Source organism: Passer domesticus, unplaced genomic scaffold (genome assembly GCF_036417665.1).
Source record: "Passer domesticus isolate bPasDom1 unplaced genomic scaffold, bPasDom1.hap1 HAP1_SCAFFOLD_37, whole genome shotgun sequence".
In the NCBI taxonomy this organism is placed as follows: Eukaryota; Metazoa; Chordata; class Aves; order Passeriformes; family Passeridae; genus Passer; species Passer domesticus.
Genome location: NW_026990149.1, coordinates 482,899 through 502,574, shown reverse-complemented (window position 1 = coordinate 502,574; position 19,676 = coordinate 482,899). Strand labels below are relative to the sequence as shown.

The 19,676-nt window shown below is 52.0% G+C and overlaps 1 protein-coding gene across 1 annotated transcript in view; it reads right to left on the bottom strand.

Annotated features, from left to right (window-relative positions):
* Positions 1-3,507: 3,507 nt before the first annotated feature.
* LOC135292503 (hydrocephalus-inducing protein-like) overlaps positions 3,508-19,676 on the bottom strand; it is a 267,908-nt gene continuing 251,739 nt past the window's right edge. Inside the window, exons 17-18 of the mRNA XM_064406700.1 lie at positions 5,032-5,194; positions 3,508-3,738 (exon numbers count right to left, since the gene is read on the bottom strand). Coding sequence (XP_064262770.1) covers positions 3,508-3,738; positions 5,032-5,194 — 394 coding nt within the window. The remainder of the gene's footprint in view (positions 3,739-5,031; positions 5,195-19,676) is intronic.

The following is a 19,676-nucleotide window of genomic DNA, read 5'->3' as shown; positions in this document are numbered from 1 at the left end:
CTTCTCCTACTTCTCAGCTAATTGGAAACAATGGTCATTTCTTTCCATTTCCCTAACAGACATTGGACATTATTCTTTTGTTTGCTCATGCTGCAAAACCCTGTGTCAATGACTTGACAGAATTGGGTAAGTTTTGTTGATTGGAATTGGTCTTTTATGTATCTTATCCCACATCTAACAGATAACCAGTGATAACCTTCATGAGATCATACCCTCCCAAGAGCGAGCTGTTTCAACATCAGAACATAGGAGCCTTTTTTAAATGAACAAAAAGGGGGAGATGTCAGAGACAGGTAGAATAATGATAAAAGAAAGGCCTTATGAAATCAGGCCTTGTTCTGCTATATTAACAACTGGCCTGTCATCTCTTCTAAGTGCAGCTAAGCAGTCACAAGTTCCCATGTGAAGTTATTTTGAGAATGAGACTTGGTGAACAATCTGATCTGAGGGTGAAAAACAAATGCACCTGCAAGAACAAGGGATTTGTCCCATGAGAATCAGTGAAGAGAATAGGTAACAATACAAAGAATACAACAGAGAGATTTGATGCACAAGTAAAATATATGTTATTATCCAACACAATAACTGGCATAACTAATAAGAAGAAATCTATTAACTAACTAAAGTGGCACATTAGGTTTGTCAAACTGTATAAAATAAGTTGTGTGAATAAAATAAAGAGTTCTTCTCCAGCTCAGCTGGGTTCTCTGGGATTTTGGTTCCTCCCTCCTTTCAGGCTTTGGCTTCCCCCTTCTTTGGGGCTTTGGGTTCCTTCTTTTTTGGTGCTTTGATTTCCTTCTCTGGGATTTTGATTTCCTTCCTCTCTGGGAATTTGGTTTCCTTCTTTTCTGGAGGTTTGCTTCTCTTCTCTGGAGATTTGGTTTCCTTCTTTAGAATTCTGATTTCCCTCTTTACTAGGGCTTTGCTTTCCTTCTTCTCTGGGCTTTTCATTTCCTTCTTCTCTGTGGCTTTGCTTTCCTTCTTTGGGCTTTTGATTTCCTTCGTCTCCGGGACTTTGGTTTCCTTCCTCTCTGGGAATTTGGTTTCCCTCGTTTCTGGAAGTTTGTATTTATTTTCTGGGAGTTTGTTTTCCTTCTTCTCTGGGAATTTGGTTTCCTTCCTCTCTAATGCTTTGGTGTCCTTCTTCACTGGGGCCTTGCTTTCCTTCCTCTCTGGGAATTTGGTTTCCTTCTTTTCTGGAGGTTTGTATTTCTTTTCTGGGAGTTTGCTTTCCGTCCTCTCTGGACCTTTGGTTTCCTTCTTCTCAGGGAATTTAGTTTCCTTCCTCTCTAATGCTTTTGTGTTCTTTTTCTCTGGGGCCTTGCTTTCCTTCCTCTCTGGGAATCTGGTTTCTTTCTTTTCTGGATGTTTGTTTTTCTTTTCTGGAAGTTTGTTTTCCATCTTCTCTGGTTCTTTGATTTCCTCCCTTGGTGGGATTTTGGTGTCCTTGTTCTCTGGGGCTTTGCTTTCCTTCTTCTCTGGGGGTTTGGTTTTCCCCTTCTCTGCTTTTGGAGGTTCCTTCCCCACAGAGACACCCTTCTTTTCTTTCTTCTGCTTCTCTTTCTCCTTCTGCCTCTCTTCCTCCGCCAAGGCTTTTGCCTCCTCCTCAAGCTTTGGAGACGGCCGCTTCAGCTCCCTTCTGCAGACAAAACAGAAAACATGGCTGAGAGTCACCACCAGAACCTTGGGCTCACTCGTCCTGGCTGGCCCTGCACTTCATTCCTTGACCCTGAGGCCAGGCAGCAGCGCCAGACCATTTCCGTGAATTCTCCTCAACCCACAGAGGTTGGGAACATCCCAAGGGAGGGCAGTGGTGGAAGGGCACCTCCAGGACCAGCCAAACCTGAGCCTTGCCATCAGAAGGGCTTGACTGTGCAAGCTCCCTCTCCAGGCACAGCCAGACACCTCCAGCCCACTGCCAAAGGCTGATCCACCAGCTCTCTGCGCTGTGCCTGAAAACGCCCTTTGTCTCTTGACTTCCCAGTTTCAAGCAGAGCACAGAGTGCCAACGTCTGCTGATCTCTCCTGCAATTCTTACTCAGCTCATTCAGCTCCCTTCTCCCTGGGCAGAGCTGAAGCAAGAATTTAAAGAGTTCAGATTTCAGCTGAGGCTTAGAAGCAATTCACATTGATCAGGATGTCAGTTAGACAGGTAGATCATAGGTTAATGATGATTAGATGCTTAAGCCAGAGCTGATTGTTATATTGTTTACCATGATGAGCTTCTTGATAGAAGGAAGTGGAGTAAGTGAACTGTTAGAAGAACATACTGAAACCCGTAGAACAATGGTTAGCACCTGGGCTTTATGTCAATCAGTCACTAAGCAGGGGACCTTGGATGGTGCCAGAGGGTCACAGAGACCTGATGAAGACATTCCTGACTTCATCCCTTAAGACCACTGGCCCAATTTGAGACCACCAACCCAATTCCAGAAAAGAATTGCACAGGTGTGAAGGACTAATGACCTCATTTTAATACGGAGCGGGGAGGGGAGGTGCTGGGGTTGTGCACATGTATTGTGTGTAAGATCCTGGGAAATAAAGAGAGGGCAAAGAACCTTGTACAGCACGGTCACGCCTTGTAGGGACGACTCTGGTGCTGCCCACCGGGGTTAATAAACATACCACTTTCTAACTTTAACGAGTTAGAGAGTCTCTGTCCGTGAGCCTCGGTATTAATGACTCATAGCCTGATCCTAAATGAGAATAATCCCATCAGTCAGAAAGCAAAGGCTGCAGGAACTGCTCTCCTGCAAGACAGGCTCTTGTCAGCCAGATTTCCTGCTGGAAGCCAGCTGTGACCAAGCCAGCTGGTGCTGTCTGCCATGGAAACCATCTGAAGCAGCCTCGTCCCTCTCCTCCCCATGAAACCAACTTCAGCCTGGCCTGAAGGAAGTCCTGATGCACAGGCTTGCTTTAAGCAGCCCCCACTCCCAGCTGCACACTTTGCCTGTGTGTCCTGAGCTGGGCTGCCTTGCTGGAGCAGAGCTTCTCCTGTGCTTGCCCACTGCTGCAGCTGAAGGGGAGCCTCAAGGACAGGAGCTTTTATGGCTGCTGTCCCACCATCAGGAGAACCCTGGCAGATCAGCACTGCAAGGACTTCATCTGTGGCAGCACCAGCACCCAAACCAAGGTTTGGTGTGTGCCCCACGCCTGCCCATACCACAATCCCACTGTTTTGGTGAAGAAGGGAGATGATGAAGAAGATGTGACTCAACACCATGGAGCTAAAGACACCTCTAGAGGCAGTGCCAAGGCAGGGCCAGAGCCCAGCTCCCTGCAGGCAGCATCTGAGCCAGGAGGGCTCACCACTAAACTAGAGAAGAAGATGCTCTGTCCCAACAGAAGAAGGTGCTTCCTCTCTTGGGAGCCAGGGAGCTAAGAGTGGCCATCCCTGTGCTGCTTCTGGCCTTTGCTATGCAGCACCTCTGAGCTCAGAGTCCTTGGAGCAGGGAAGCCCTGCAGGGACAGTAACCCATGGAGAGCAGGAACCCATGGCAGGCTTACTCACCTCTCCCTGAGAGGTGCCTCAGAGCCACAGTTGATCTCCTGGGGGCTCGGGGAGCAGCTGACACGTGAGGCCTCCCCGGGCACCAGCACCTCGGAGCTGGGGCCTCCCTCCACGTGGCACAGCGCCGTGGCACTGGAGATGCTGTTGAGGTGGCCAGAGAAGGGCAAGGAGACCTGCTGGCTCTCTCCTGGCTGCAGCACACCTGACACTGGCAGGATACTGGAAGCCTGCATGGAAGACAGGAGAGATGGAGCTGTTGAGCATGGAAATGGATGCAGAAGAGCACCTTGGAGCAAAGTGCAGCTGCAGCCAGAGGGGCCTATTCCCCAAACACTGCCAGAATCACCCTGATCTCATCCTGCATCCATGCCACTGACCAGTGCAGGGACCATGGGGAAAATCTTCTCCCATCCTCACGGGTCAATGCATTCATGAGTACATGACATGAAAGTGAACTGGGATGTCTCCTGGCACTAGAAATTCTCTCTGATGCACAACTTGCCTTGAAAAAGTTTCAAAACTTACTGCTTTTAGAAAAGGAGGAGACTCAGAGTGAGAGCTCTTGGAGCTGAGCAAAGGACTCCCAGCCCAGCTCATCTGACTCCTGAGGCTCTTCCCCTCTCTCTCTGATTTAAATGCTGCTTCCTCAAGGTGCTACAGCAAAAGCTCCTGCAAAACCTTCCTCTGGACCACCTGAGGAGTTGCAGGGGGAGCAGTGCCCTCCATAGGTGCTGCACAGTGTCCTTGGGCAGCCCCACAACGTGTCCTGCACGGCCTCTCCAACAACCAGCTGCTCCAGCAGCACTTTGTGCTGGGCCTGCAGGGATGGGAGGCCCCTCTGTGGCCAATGCTCAGGGCCACCAGTGGCACTGGCAGCTCCAGCCCTGCTTGCCACACTGCCAGTGTGCAAGGGAGACAGATTCCCTCTTCCCTTCTCCGCTTCCAGGGCAGTGTGCGGTGCGCCCACGCAGCACCTGAATCCCTCCAGGCCTGCTGGGAGGTGAGGGTTTGCAGGAGCTTGTGGTGGCACCTGAAAAACAAGCCATTCCCTACGCCTGCAGGAAGAAACAGCCACTTTGCCAAGTCCCAGTTTGTAAGACAGCTTCAGGGCCAGCAGTGCAAGAGCAGCTCTCGGGTGACAGCAGAGACCTGCAAACAGGGAGTCTGGCTGGGCTGGGAAGAGGGCACATGGAGATCAGGACTCATCCCAGCTTGCTGTGGCAAGGAAGCTGCAGCTCTTCCCATCATGATGCAGATAAAAGCCTCATCTTGCATTGGGAAGGCAACAAGGCAAAAAATGCCACACTCAACACAGGCCTGTAGGATCTGAGTGAGCTTCTCCAAGGAAAACTCTCCTATTTCTCCCTGCCACTCCCCCATGTCCAGCCACTGGCCCTGCTGCCCAGCCACTGTCAGGGCACAGGACAGCAGGGCAGCAAAAAGGGAGCTCAGCAGGAGCATGACTTGCTGGTGGCAGGCTAAGGAGGCAGCACAAGCAGTAGGTGTACAAGAAAATCTACCTCTGCTCCTGAAGACTGGGTCAAATCCTGCTCTTCAGTCAGGGCTGTGGCTGCCTCCTGCTTTCCAGCCTTGAAGTGCCTCCATCGAGACGCTGGGCAATCCAAACATGTTCTCATCTCCTTTGGTGGTTGGGGATTGAATTTAGGTGGGTGAAGCTCATCTCTGGAAAAGAAGGTAACTGTGAACAGAGACCTGCAGTGGGAGGGAGGGACACCTGCACCAGCAGCTCCTGCTCAGGATGCAGCCCCTGGCTGGCTGCTGGCACCTTGAACTGAGAAATGCTTTGATCCAGCCCTTCCCAATCCAGGCTGGAGCAGGTCTGCTCTAAAGGCAGCCCAGGAATGACCCTGAGCTGCTGCAGCAGCTGCAACTGCTTGCACTGAGGAACTGCAGAGGACAGGGATGAACACCTTGTGGGCATGCAAAAAGCACAGTGGGAGAGGAAAAGACAGAGAAGGCAAGCAAAAAGGGCAGATTTGAGACATCCAGGGGCAGAGACAGCCAACACAGCCAACACAGCCCCCCCAGGGCCCAACGCCAGAAACTCTGCAGCTCCACCAGGTATTTATCAGGAATGTTTCCCTGACACTGCTGGGGGCTTGGCTGACATTTTCCAACACTCCCAGGGGACTCAGGTGGCATTCCCCATGCATACAGACATACATACATCGGCTGTAGTGCTGGGATCCTGCCAGACTCCATCAGCCTTGGGCTTGGGGAGGTTTCTGCCAGCCGTCCAGAGCTCCATAATTTTTTTCTCTGTCCCAGGAAGCAGGCAAGAAAGAGGTAAAAAAAAAACCCAAACAAACCACAACAGGGAAAACTAAAAAACCTTAAAGAGCTCATCCCTGCTCAAGGTATTTCTTTAGGGACAGCTACCACTCTCCAGCTGAAATGCTGGGCTTTTGGGAAAAAAGAAAAAGATAATTACATGTTCACCTCCAAATTTAAAAGGATCAAGGTAAGAGAACCTTTCAAACTACAAAGGATTGGCCCAAAGGTAAAAGCTTTGCAAGAAGTCTCTAGTTATGGCCAGGCTGACAGTTAAACAACTGGTTCCTCTGGTGGGGAGAAACCCTCCTCTTTAAGGTAAGCAGCCTCAGAGTTGAAAGAAACTGTTCTGTCAAACTTCATGCTCCCTGGCACAGCCTGCATTGCCTGTCCTTCCTGTTCACTGATTTACATGCAGTGCCACAATGGCCCAGGTTCAGATGTTTGGTGCCATTCAGGGAATTTGCCATTGTCATTTCCTTATGTTTTAATCTAAGTTTCAATCCTTGCAACCACTCTTGAAATGCCAGCCTTCCTTTTTTTTACAGAAAGCTCAAGGTTCCCAGAAGTCTTCTGACATCCTCTTTTGCGCTCAGAGAGATGCCATTTTCAAACAGATGTTTCCAAAGTTAACAGCATTTTCAAGAGTAATGCACTAAAGTGACCCTGGATTCCAGCTCAGACCAACGACGTTCTGTGCCAGACACTGAGATTACCACCCGTGAGGCACGAGCTGTTTGTGCCACCCATCCCTCCTGGCCTTCTCCACAGCAGCCTGTGCCTGTTTTCCCCGGCAGAATCCCTGTGCCCTTTGCAGCCTGCCAGGAGCAGCTGCACAGAGGCACACATCTCCCTTGCACTCACCAGTGGGTTTCTCTCATCCCCGAACACGCCGATGAGAACATTGGTGCGATGCGTGCCCAGCGCTTGCACTTCCACCAGCACTGGGATCTCTGCAGTGCTGTGAGGCTGGACAATCCCACAGGGCTTGGGGCTGGAGTAGAGCACAGCAGAGTCCTCCTTGCGTTTCTGAAAGAGACACAATGAAATGCAGCTTCAGAGGCACCTCTGAAGAAACTTTACACTCCCTAATATCCACCGCAACAGCAACTGACACACGTGTTTAAAAATGCCCAGGACAAAGGTAAAAGGCACAAACAAGATGCAAGAATTGTAGGCTTAGCATTCCCAGGGGATCCTGCAAGGAGACTGCCAGCACAGGCACTGGTGTCTGTGGATGCAGCAGCTTTCACAGCCCTCCAAGATCTCCCACAAGAAAACACCCTGAAGACTAGAACATCAACTGTTCCCTCAGCAGGTTAAACTGCATCCTCAAGTTTACATTCGGGTAGGATCCTGTTCTCAGCAGATCTTTAAGAATGAATAGAAACCAACAAGGTCACGTCCAAACCCTTTTTCCCCCGAATAAGCTCCTCAATAATATTTGAGAGGGGGAGGTGGATGGGATGCCAAACCTGTTCAATAAGCCCGTAGCAGCCAGGCAGGTGGCTGGGATTCCTAATGATGAACTTCTTCTCGTAGGGCACCTTCAGGAGGCACTCATCATACTGCAGCACATGGGGGGACACTTGCAGCTTAGGAACAAGACATCTGGACAAAGAGATGAGCCCAGGGGAATCAGAGATACTGAGAGAATGGAGAACATTTACCCGCAAAGATTGTAAAACAGAGCATAACACATTGGTCACTGTCAAATGGGCATTGAACAGCCCTGCAGTGATAAATTGCCTTCTACGTCTTCCCACTCCAACAGGTCTTGTCAAGGAGGGGCAAACCCTGAGAGGCAGCAGCCAGAGGCTGCCAAGTGCCCCAGGCAGAGCACTTTGTCCCACAGCTGCCTCAGCCCCTCCTTTCCCCAGGAAGGCTTGCAAGGACTCCTGTAACACTCCCAGTGACCCATGAGCTCTGGGGGAGCCTTCCCAACAAGGATCAGAGCTCACTAATGCTCAAGGAACACACAACTCCAGTATCCCAGGAAAAATTACTCCCTTCTCTGCCATGGTGCTGTTGCCCTGCCTGGGAACTCAGCTGCTTGCCCCAGCCTTGGAGGGCACGAGACACCAGCTGCCCTCCAGAGTGGCTGATCAGCCCCTCCCAGGCCCTACAGCTCCCTGGCTCCTTCCCTCCACAGCTCCAGGCACTGACTGTCCCCAGCCCACCTGCTTGACAAAATGCCAGCCCAGGCACTGCCTGGATGGCTCTGCATGGGAGAGGGAACAGCACCAGGGAACTGCATCCCTCCTGGCATTCCACTGACACCCACAGCAGCACAGCAGGATGGAATTCTGCTGCAGCAACAACCACCCTTGATCTCAACCCTGAGAACATTCAAGCTCAGAGTGGGAAGCAGAGGGAAGGAGAAAATCTAGAGCTGAGCTGCCACACCAAGGGCTGCTTTCCCCTCCTGAGACCTTGCCCTCAGCACTCTTGCTGACAGCCACTTCCCCCCTGCCACGTGCCCTCATGAACAGAACCAGAGCCTGGCTCTCAGCAGGCTGCTTGCTGTGTCCCAAACCAGTGCACGGTGCTCGCACCCAGCACAACTCCACCTCTTGCAGCAAGAAGGAGAGGAGGCCCTGGGGAAATTTGTTCCACCTCAAGCACCAAAAGCCAGGCCAAGAAATGATCTCATTCCTGGTGCCTTCAGAAAAGGGCCCAGGACCCTGCTGGGCTGGGAGCAGGGCTGCTTTTCACCACAGGCTGCTGTCCAAGCTCTGCTCTTCTCATGCCCAGCTGGCACAACATGAGCTCATGAACCAGCACTTCTCCTTGGCAGCTGCAGCCAGCAAAGCCTGGGCAAGGCAGGGGCTGGGGGAGGCCAGGCAAGGGCTGGTACCTGGCTGTGATGACCAATGATGCCACTCCCTTGCCAAAACCCTCCAGATCCACCAGCATTTTCCTGTAGAACTCCATCACCGAGTTGGAACACAGGGTCACCTGGTGGAAGAGAAGAACAGGAAATTCTTCCATACAAAAGCTCATTATCCACGTGTGATATCCTCCAGCCCTTGAGGGAAGATTTTGTCTTAATTCTGCTGCTGCTCCATGTGTAGAGCACAGTCTCAAAGCAACAAAAGCCTTCTGGCAATAGCAGATGTGTTAAACACACCTTGCTATCAGGGCATAGCTCAGCTACATTAAAACATTAGACTAAAGCTCTATGAACCACTGTATTCAAATTAAGGCCCAATTTCTCATCTGACTACAATGACATAAAAGCAGAAGAAATCTGACTTGAACACAACGAGTTCAGCTTTACAGCAGGAAGCTGAGGGCAAAGTGTGGCCCAGCAGGTGCTGGGCAGTTCATGGCTGCAGAGTTTTTTGTCCCCACTGGAGATTCCTGCCGTGAACACAAATCCTTCTGCTCCCCAGGAGAGGGGAAATCAGACCAAGAAGAAAAGCTAACTGCTTTCTAAAATGACATCTCTCTAACAGCCACCTTTTGCCCTCATCTTTGCTCTGCCCACTTGCAATCAAATAAATGGCTCTCAAGAACCCAAGAGTGACTTCTGGCCTTGACCATATGGTATGTGACCTCAGCATATGATTTTGGAAAGAAAACAGTGCTCCTTGAGGAACATCCCGAGTAAGGCAGCTAGCAGAGGCCTCAGAGCAGTGCAGATCTCTCACTCACACCATGCTCAAAGCCGGCAGCAGAGCTAAAGCCCTCCCACGCTCCAGTGCAGCTGCAGCCCTGGTGCTGAAGCGTCTCTGGCTGCACTCTGCCCGTACCTGGATGTCCTGGTGTCCCTGGGGCAGGATGGTCCCTTGGCTGGGAGTGATGGTAAACTCCCGGGGCTCCACATACAAGTGAACGCCCTTCCTCCAGGCTGGGTCACTGTGGCAGCGGATCTGATCCACGCTGTCCACAGCCGGCTGCGTGCCATCGAACGACATGCGGAGCTGGAACGTCACGGGCACCGGGGAGCTGTTAGTGAGCCGGCAGCGCTGGGTGTAGGGAAAGCCTAGGAAAGGACACCAACATCCATTGAGGCTCCCATTGTGGCCTGACTCCTGCTGGGAATGGCCTGGCACAATGAAAGTGGCACTGGAGTTTAGCTCTGGATTATCTGAACTACAGCTCACCCAGAAGCTGCATGAGGAATGAATCGTCACTCAGTTCCCTTTGACACAGATTGCAGACTGCAGCCTTGAAAATGCCCACTCCTAGCCCTGCTGAACACTGCAAGTTTCTCTCTTGGCGATGAGGAGGAGCTGCCTCACCTGCCCCAAACCAGCACCAGTGATCTCCCAGTGATGAGTGTGCACCCAGACCGAGCATTTCCTCTGAGAATTCAAGCTGTCAAATTCCCTGTTCAGCCTGCCAACACTCCCACCCTTTTCAAGATAGATAAACAGTGAGTCAGCATTGAGAAGAAGCTACAGCAGAAGAGATGATGGAATCAGGAACTAGAACGTGAGGCAAAGCACCTCAATGCAGCTTCTCTCTGCAGGATCCTAAAGGCGTCTCTTGGTTTGGGCCAAACAGACTGAGCACGAGACAGCTCAGAGCCCACTCAACTGGGGGCACACCCAAGCCTTGCTTGGAGATTGGCAATGAGGAACCAGGTCCCGCCTCACCCAACAAACGGGGACATCACACCCATGCTGCTCACTGGGATTGCTGCCTGCAAGGCTTTACCCCACTGGAGCTCTGGGATTTGCTTTCCATGCTGGAAAGCCAGAGATGTAGCTACTCATGGTGGGGATGTCCTGCAGAGCCTGGAGAGCAGCCACAAGCTGCTCTGCAGTGGACATCTGGCTGGGCTGGCCAGCTCTTTGGGGAGGAGACTTCTCCCTGGGCCTGCTCACCAAGAGGCACTGGAACACAGATGGGGAGAAAAAACAACTGCAGCTGCAGCCCAGAGCTTCTCTGTGCCCATCCCAGTGAGCACTGCCAGCTCCAGCAGTGACTCCAGCAGGGAGGCAAGAGAGGCACAACAAGGACAAACACAGATGGCAAAACCTCCAATGAGACTGAGCTCACCGCATGCAGACAACAGTCAACAGTTCCAAAGAAGCAAAGATACAACAGCTGCCTTCAGCTGAAGAGACCTTAGGAATGAAAGCAGATCCAGCAGGATCGATCTCCTGGTTCAGAACCATAGTTCCATCTCTTGCCTTTCTTGTTTCATTTCTTCAAAAAGGCAACTTGACAAGTGCCTCCATGGTGATGTAGGGGGGGACAGAAGCAGCTCAGGAAAGGCAAGTAGTTTCCTTAAAAAGTTCCTTGTTCTGGGCTTAGGCTTGGTAGTGAATGCTCCCCTTGGTCTGGGAAGGGGAATAGGGGTTTTGGGGGTTTTGGCTCTGGGGGTGGGCTTTTCCCTTGGGGGTTTTTGGCAGCTGTGGCGTGATGCCGTGGGCGCTGTGCAGTGGGAGCTGAGGCTGGGCAGGGAGCGGAGCTTCCCTTCCTCCCGCTCGGGGATGGAGCTCGGCCGCGTGCTGCTGCGGGAGGTTGTGTGCTTGGCCCCGGCACTGCCCTGGCTGCAGCTCAGCCTGGCACCCACCCTGCCTGCCTTCCCCGCTGCTGCCTGCTGCTCTGAGCCACTGCCCACATCCCCCTGCCCTCTGTCCCTCTGCAAAAGGAGCATTTCCCTCCTTCCCTCCTTCCCTGCCGCTGCCGGCTGGCAGGGGATCACTGCCCTGCCAGAGCCCACAGCTCCTCCTGCTGGGATCCTCACTGCACCAAAGGACAAAAACGGGACTTGGCAGCTGGCAAACGTCTGCTCTTGTTCTCTGGGCTCTCCTGATATAGTCTAGGAAAGAACTGTTATTCCTTTTCCCACAGTTTTGCCCGGGAGCCCTGTCATTTCAAAGTATCATCATTTGGAGGGAGGGGCTCATCTTTCCATTCCAGGAAGATTCCCACCTTCCTTGGCAGACATCTGTCTTTTCAAGCAGGACAGAGACACCAGAAAATCCTGACTTTCTATGCCTTGCTTCTGTTTGATCTGACAATGGCCAAATGCTCCCTGCGGCACCAGCAGCCCTGCAGTTCCCACCCTGAAGAGGCTGCTGGGGCAGAGCAGGAGGGAGGGATGCTTTTCTCTCGGAAGGCACAGATCCTTCCCGCTGTGTCCCAGCCCAGGCAGCACTCACCAAAGGAGATGTCCCCGAAGTCGAGCTCAGGGAGGTCGAAGTGCAAACTCGGTCCAGTGACGCTGCCCCTGCATGGCGAGGACAGAGCAGGAAATGCCTTGATTCAAGGAATTGCAAAGCTCTGGCTGTCGTGGCTCGGGGGCACCAACCTGGTGTCAGGGCACCGTGCCTTTCAAACCAGCACACACCATGTGCTCAGCACAGTGCCCCTGGGCACAGGAGGCAGCTAAAGCCAAGTGGCCAGCAGCCAACAGCCACTGATGGGCTCTGGGCACAGGGCAGGCAGGAAAAGCCCCCGGGATGCTGCTGGTCCCATGAAGGACCCTGAACACACAGCCAGACGTGGCTCCGGGCCTCACTTTCCCCATCTGCAATGGGATGGACATCAAGGTGTCCCCACAAACTTCTGTAACCAGCCCTGCCAGACACAGGTTCCTGCTTTGCTACTTCTTAGCTGGAACTGCTGTTCCCATGGAGGAGCTTTCTCAGCAGAGTTTGACCCACACCATCATTACAGACACAGTTCTGACACATGAACCCAGGGCAGCCCCAAACATCCTCTGAAAAGAGCAGCAACACTTCTACACAGGGCACAGATGAATCCTAGAGGAAAGGACCAGCTTGTCAGCAGTGCAGCAGCTGGCACAGCCAAGAGCAACAGCTTCAACAACCAAACAAGGGGGTCCTGAATCTAGCACAGCACCTCACCTGTCCTTGAACTCAGCAGACACACTGCAAAAGCCACCAACACCCACTGAAAGCAGCACTTGAAGCTGCACAACACTCCCCAGTTGATTTCATGGCTGATGCCAATCCATGCCCACTCTGCCTTGTGGTTAAAAATCCAGGCCCAGTGACCTGAGCCTTCTGTTGGATTCACAGGACTGCCCCTGGCTCTGCTCCACACATCTCAACAAGAGACACCTGCCCTCGCTCAAGGAGAAAGCTGCTGATGCACAAACATCCCATCACCAGTTTAGGGGAGGGACAGAGGAGAATCAATTATTGGATGGTGGAAGGTTCCCTCTTGATCTCCAAAATAAAAAAGCAGCACTTTTCCTCCAAAAACAAAGCCATCATCATTCTTTCTCCACTGGGGGCAGACCTACTCACCACTTTGTTCTTGCAAAGTAATAACTTCCTTGTTCTTTTTCATCCATCTCCCTTATCTTACTGCTATAATCCAGTGCAGATTGCTTTCATTTCTTCACTGCCTTGCCCCACTGCCTCCCAAGAGCAGCAGCCTAGTTCCAAAGCTGCAGAGCAGCCAGCATTCAGCTCTCCTGCTCCCACTGCATTATCCTAGCAGCACAAGGCTCAGGCTGGCAGGGACAGGGCCTCGTGCTGCTGTGGTGCTGAGCACTGAGCTCTGCCTCCCCTATCATCACCCCTTGTCCCTTGTGCTGGGCCAGGATGATCTCTTGCCATGGCACCAGCCCAGGGGATGATGCCCAAGTCCTTGGCACAGTTCCTGCTGCACAGTTCCCTGACTCCCACATCAGCCCTTGCCTGGCTGTGCACAGGAGGCACCAGAGCACTCTGGGCACAGCAGCTGGGAGCACGGCTTGTGCCCCACAGCATGGCCATGAGAGGTGAGGTGAGGCTGCTGCTGCCCATCTGGCATGGATTATTGACAGAAGTTTTTAAAAGCACTGCTGCTGCTGCAGAATGCCCCAGGCTGGCCCATCTCCAAAGCCCTGGGGGCCCTGCACCTTGTTCAGCTGGGACATCCCAGAGCAGCTGCTGCCCAAAGCTGATCCATCCCACTGCCTGCCATGGCCCAGGGCAGAGGGAGATCCCTGCAGGGAGGAGTCATTCCAGCTCCAGGTACCACACAGGCAGGAGGCATCCTCCCACTAAAGCAATGCCCGCATCAGAGCAGAGATGAAGACCTCAGCAAACACCTTTTCTCTCTGCTCCATCCCAACAGGAGGCAGGTGGGGCATGTCCCAGAGACAGCTGCAGATGTGCCCACCAAGCTCCCAGGGTCCTTACTTGATGGTCAGGATGGCAGGCGTAGGAGATCCAGCCACACTGAACCGGAATTCTTCCTCAAACCTCCCCAACACGGTGGCACTGAAGGAGATCTGGAGAGTCTGGCTCCCACCTGCTGCAATGATGCCCTCCTGAGGTGCCAACTTGAAGCCCAAGCCCACCTTTGTGGCTGAAGGGATGCAGCTGAAGGGAGCATCAAGAGCTCCTTGGTTGATCAGGTTCACCTGCAGCAGCAAGAAAGCAAAGTGGAAATCCATGTGGAATCTTCCCTTCTTGGGAGCTATTGTCTAAGGATGCAATGAACAGCCAGGAAAGGCAGAAGATGCTTTGTGCTGCTGAATGGCAGAAGTCAAAAGATACAAGAGGACAAGTTGTGCCTTTGGGTTTTCATGCAAAGCAGTGGCAGCTGCACAGAACTGCAATCACCCTGGGCTTATCCCATGGACACAGAGCAGTGCACCTCTGGGCAGCATCACCCTGCTCATGGAGACCTGGCCCTGAGAGCAACGTGAGGTGATTGCAGCTGCCTAGTGAATCAGCACTGAGCTGCTGCTGCCCCAGCCTGCACAGCTCCAACAGCACCATCCACTCATTCACCTTTTCCCACACCATGGAAAGAAGACATTGGTAATGAGGCATCAGCATCAAAAGGTAAAGACAGCACCATCTTTTGGTGAGAAAACTCAGGGTGTCTTTCTCTTCCCCAGCCAAGCTTTTGAAAGTGTCTGCCCTGATGTAGTGCCTCATTTTCTACCTCTTTTCAGTTGCTCTCTTGTGGTTTTTTTGCAAGCTTAGCATTATTGTGGGGGAAGCAAAGAGGAAGAAAAATCCTTTTCTTTATTCCCAGGACCACTTTTCTCTTTCCAGAGCCAGAGATGCACCAAGGCTGAAGTGAGTGACTGCCAGCAAGGGACAGAACTCCCAAGGCTTTCCTGGGACTTCCAGGAATGAGCAGGAGACCCTGACTGGAAGCTGTTGGCAGTGGACTGAAGCTCAAAGGCAGCCAGTTGGTTCCAGCTGCTTCTGCAGAGCCCAGTCCAAAGGTGCCTTGTGTCTGGCACTGCCACAAAAGCCTCTGGACATGCAGCTTTTGCACCCAGTGCTGGTTTCACCTGCCAAGGGCTTGTTTTGCAGGAAGCCTCCCAGCTGATCCCTAAGGAAGGCTGCCCAAAAGCAGGGGCTGGGCCTTCATGAACAACAGACACACCTTTCTGACCCCCCAGACTGGACCAGCACATCAAATATTCCCTGCTCACAACTGCCCAGCTTGGCAGGAATTCCACAGCTCCACCAGGCTTGCTGCTGCCTCAGGAGCCATCAGCATCCATCCCCAGCCCTGCTGCTCACCTCACAGACATGGGGGGTGTTGACAAAAATGTCCCCAAGCTCCAGAGTGTCACAGCTGAGTTCAACCAAGGGTCCTTGGCCTTCCCCTCTGAGCTGCAGGGGCAGCCTGCTCTCACGGCCTGGGGAGAGATGTCCATTTCAGTATAAGCATTCCCTCTGTCACACTGTCTTTTCCAGGCTGCCTCAGCGCTAGTCCCTGACTCTGAGCTGGATGCTACCAGCTCCTGATGCTGCAGGAGAAGATATGGACCCTTCTCTTCCCTCAGCAGATATCCCTTGGGGCTGACTTCTAATTCCTAACCCATTCCTCAGGCTGGTTTCCAATGGGAGCCACCAGTTTGCTGAGTTTCAAACATCTCTGGGGTCCTGGAGTGGCAGGCCAAGGAGTCATGGGTAGAAATTGAAAGAAAGGAAATTTAGGTTAGATATTAGGGATGACATTTTTTCCTGTGAGGGTGGTGAGACACTGGAGCTGTTTCCACAGACGGAGAGCTGCAAGGTGACAGCTCCCACACAGGGAGAGAAGCAGCTGCTGGCCAAGGCTGCTCCTTCTACCAACAGCCTGGGCTCAGTGGGGCTCAGCCACCTCTGCTCTGGTGCTGTCTGGCCAGTGGGAGCTGAGCCAGGCTCAGGGAACACATTTCTAACCCAGCTCCTGCCACCTGATGATGGATCCATGTCCAGTGGAGCCATCCTGGAGGCCAGGGGCCTGCAGGGGCTTAGTGCTTGTTCACTGAAGCTGCTCTGCTCTGCAGCTCTCTGGCCTTTGAGGAAATGCTGGCAAAGGCATGGCATGAAAACCTCTCCCTGCGCTGTCAGGGCTGTGCTGGGTTCAGGAACCCAGACACAGCACTCTGAGCCCTGGCCTTGCACGGGACACTCCCTGGGAGCTGCAGGGCCACTGGGGATGTGCCAGCACTGCCCTGCTGACCAGGGACTCTTCCCAGCACTGCCAGGCCAGCCCAGTGGGCTCAGGCTTGCACCATGGCTGCACTGAGGGGGAGAGAAGCAGGGCAAAGGAGCTGCACCTGAGATGCTGCAGTAAGCCACACTTCCATACTCCAGAGCTGCCAGGGGTTTGAAGGTCACCTGGATTTCGGCCGAACAATTCGGCCCAATTTCTCCCTCCTGCAACACAAAGAGACAGCAAAACATTTCTCTTTAACTTCACATTTCCTGTTTTCAACCACAGTCCTATGAGCCTTTGTTTAGAGCATCAATGATGAGTGAACAACACAAGGAGCCCAAGGAAACCCTCCAAAGGCAGCTCAACACAGCGCTGGAAGCTCTCAATGCTCAGCTGATCAGCTCCCACTCTCCACAAGATTCCTACTGCTCTGACACAAGCTCTTGCTCACATCATGCTGCTGTCAGCTGCACTGGGATGCAACTGCCCCTGTGCACTGCTGCCTCTTGGCCTTAGATGGGCCATAGCAGTAACCAAGAAGAGAACATGAGCCCCTTCCTTGAAATACAAACATTAGTCAAGCTGTTTTGAAAGAAAGCAGAGGTTGGGATTATTCTGGGCTTTACTCCAAGAGGAGTAGGGATTTTGCATTGTGCAGACACCAGGCGTTCATCATCTCTCACAATGCCAGTGCTCAGAATCAGGGCTCTGGCTGATGGCAGCACGTGGCAGTTTGCTTGCAGAAACAGAAAAGGAAAAGGTTTTCTGTCCCTGTGTGCAGGAGAACTCAAAAGGCCCAGTGAAACCTTCCAGCCTTGTGTCCAGGCTCACAGATGACACTGGAAGGCAGACTCAGAAATAGTGCAAGGCGTGGTTACAGGAGGCCATTGGCATTTCTGGGATTAACCTTGGGCTGAGTTTGGCCTCCTTTTCCCAGCCAACCATTGCCAGCTTCAGGTCAGTGTGTGAGCTGGCAGTGCTGCAACAGCCTCTGCTGAGCCCCACGTGTGGGGGCAGCCCCTCCCTACAAGAACTGCTCCCTGTGACACTGCAAGGACACGCACGGAGTGCCCTGAGCTCCAGCCCTGGCAGCAGAGCTGGGCTTTGTCAGGCTCCCAGCCCTGCCTTGACCCTCCAGGGCAGAAATGCTTTTAGCACTTCAGCGTTTTTAGGTGAGCTCTGCAGCTGCACCACAAACTCCATGTCCTCCCTCCCAGCATGTGGGGCCAGCTGAGGATCTGCCAAGTGACCACAGCCAGGGTTGGAGTGGGTGGGAGGAGAAAGAGGGAGAGGAGGAGGAGGAGGAAGAGGAGGAAAATGAGGTTCTCAGCTATCACTTACCATTGGCTCAATGAAAAAAAAGTCATCAGAGAACATGGGGTCTGGGTGCACCTTTGCCATCTCCCCTGGGGCTCTCAGGAGGGCAGCACGATCCTCACAAGAGCCCTTCTCCTTCCCTGTTTCTTTCTCCTCCATTAATTTTTCCTGCTGCAGCTCTCTCTGTGACTGCCGAATAAGACACTGCCTGCAGCCAGAGGAGAGACAAAGCCAGCAGCTCGTTTAATGAGCCACAGATTTGCAGAGAGAAGTGGGAGTGCAGGAGAGCAAAGCACCTGGGAAGGAGCAGCGGTGTGACAGATGAGCAATGCCACGACTGACTCTCACCATTAACAGACCAATACCATGTTTATAGGTTAAGAAAAGGTTTTTTACCCCCTGAGTTGTTATCAAGGGACAGCTGGGGTTGGGATATTTGGAAGGGTCGGCTTGTCACCATGGTGGCATCTGACCTCCAATCAAGATTGGAGGAAGTAAACTCCACCACAGGACAGCGAAGAAGGGGTCGATGGTCAGAATTTTGGGAGAGGCTAAAGGGTTAAAAGGCAAAACCTCCATTGTGTGGGCGAGCACAGGGTGGGGCAAATCCTTTGCTCCCAGAGCTGTAACATCTTCTCTATCCAGTCTCCGGTTGTATTTTTGATAAGGTTTAATCAACCTTTCTAAACTTAGGAAAAGTGAGTGGCTGTTTCTCACAAGCAGCCGCTCCCCAGCAAGGGCTGACCCCAAGCCCTGGGGGTCCCAGAGGGATCACAGGATAACTTGCTGCTCACTGGCGCAGCAGGTAGTTTTACTCCACATCTGCAGGCTCAGGAGGGCTTTCCAAAGCCAGAATCCCTCAAGGGAACCTCCTGGCTCAAAGCCTCTGCCAAAACTGAGGGACAATCCACCAGCCACTTCAAGTGGCTTTTCCTCCCACTGAGCTGCTGGGGGAGGCAGATAAAGATTATGGAGCAGGAGTTCCCTGGGGAGGGGAGACAGAGCTGGGTTGCAGCTCCATGTTACCAGCACTGTGAAAAATGCCTATTATATTATTGGCTTTTTGCAAATATTAAACTGATTACTATATGTGTGATGTTGGAAAGTGATGTTGTATTAATCCTTTTTTACAGTGCTGTACTAATCGTTTTAAGTAGTGTGGTGCATATAGTTTTAGGCTACAGAAACTATGTGGTGTAAGATCCTTTTTCTAACTAGTTCAAGGAGAGATAAGAGCAACAAGACACCCAAAATCCCAAGAGAAGAATTATTGCCTCCTCACTGGGGAGAACCAGACATCAAGGGACCAAGATGACTGATGTACAAGATGAGGGAAGAAGTTGACAATAAACAGAAAACACCCTTTGTTTGAAAAGAATGTTTGCATCATGTATGAGATAGATGAATATGCAACAAGCTATTGCTTTTAAGGGTTAATCCTTTGTTAGCAAAACTTGTTCTGTGGCAGAGCAGAGCACCCAGATGTCTGTAATTCTTTGCTTTTTTATTGTCCCTTTATTGTCCTAACTCTGACTGTCCAAATTGTTACTACTCTAATTTTTATTACTATCTTTATAACTATTTTATTACTATTAAACATTTAAAAAAATTAAGACAAGTGATTGCTGTTTTTCACAAACATCACTTTGTTTCGTTCGTTTTGGACCTGCCCTGTTCCCTACTCTGTCTTTCACAAGAGCATCCCAGAGCACTTCCAAAGGAAATTGATGAATTCAGGCACCAAATCCCTTCAGTGGCATTCAAGGTTCTATATGCATGAAAACAGAGGCTCTGAGAGGGGAAGGGACTTTGTTGTGGAGGAGGGAGACAGCAAACTCTTGGAGAGACCTTTTCATCATCCAGAGCTTTTTGGCTCCCATCCCAGTGCATGGTTCTAGAATGTCCTGAGAGGGAAAGGATCCTGCACGATCTCCTCTCCTCAAAAAGTCCTCTCTGCTCTGAGACCTCAAAAGCTGCTCTGACAGCAGGACAGTGGCCTTGGAGCTACAACCATGCCTAAGACTGGAAGGAAGGAAGAGCAAAATGTCCTGGTGGCAGTCTAGGACACAAACTGGCACAAAACCAGATGCAATTACAAAAGAAACCCCCCCAAAACCAAAACCAGGTTGAAGTTTATTTTGGGGAAACCTAGCTGCTTCTCAGGGGAAAGTGGATCCCCTGGGGT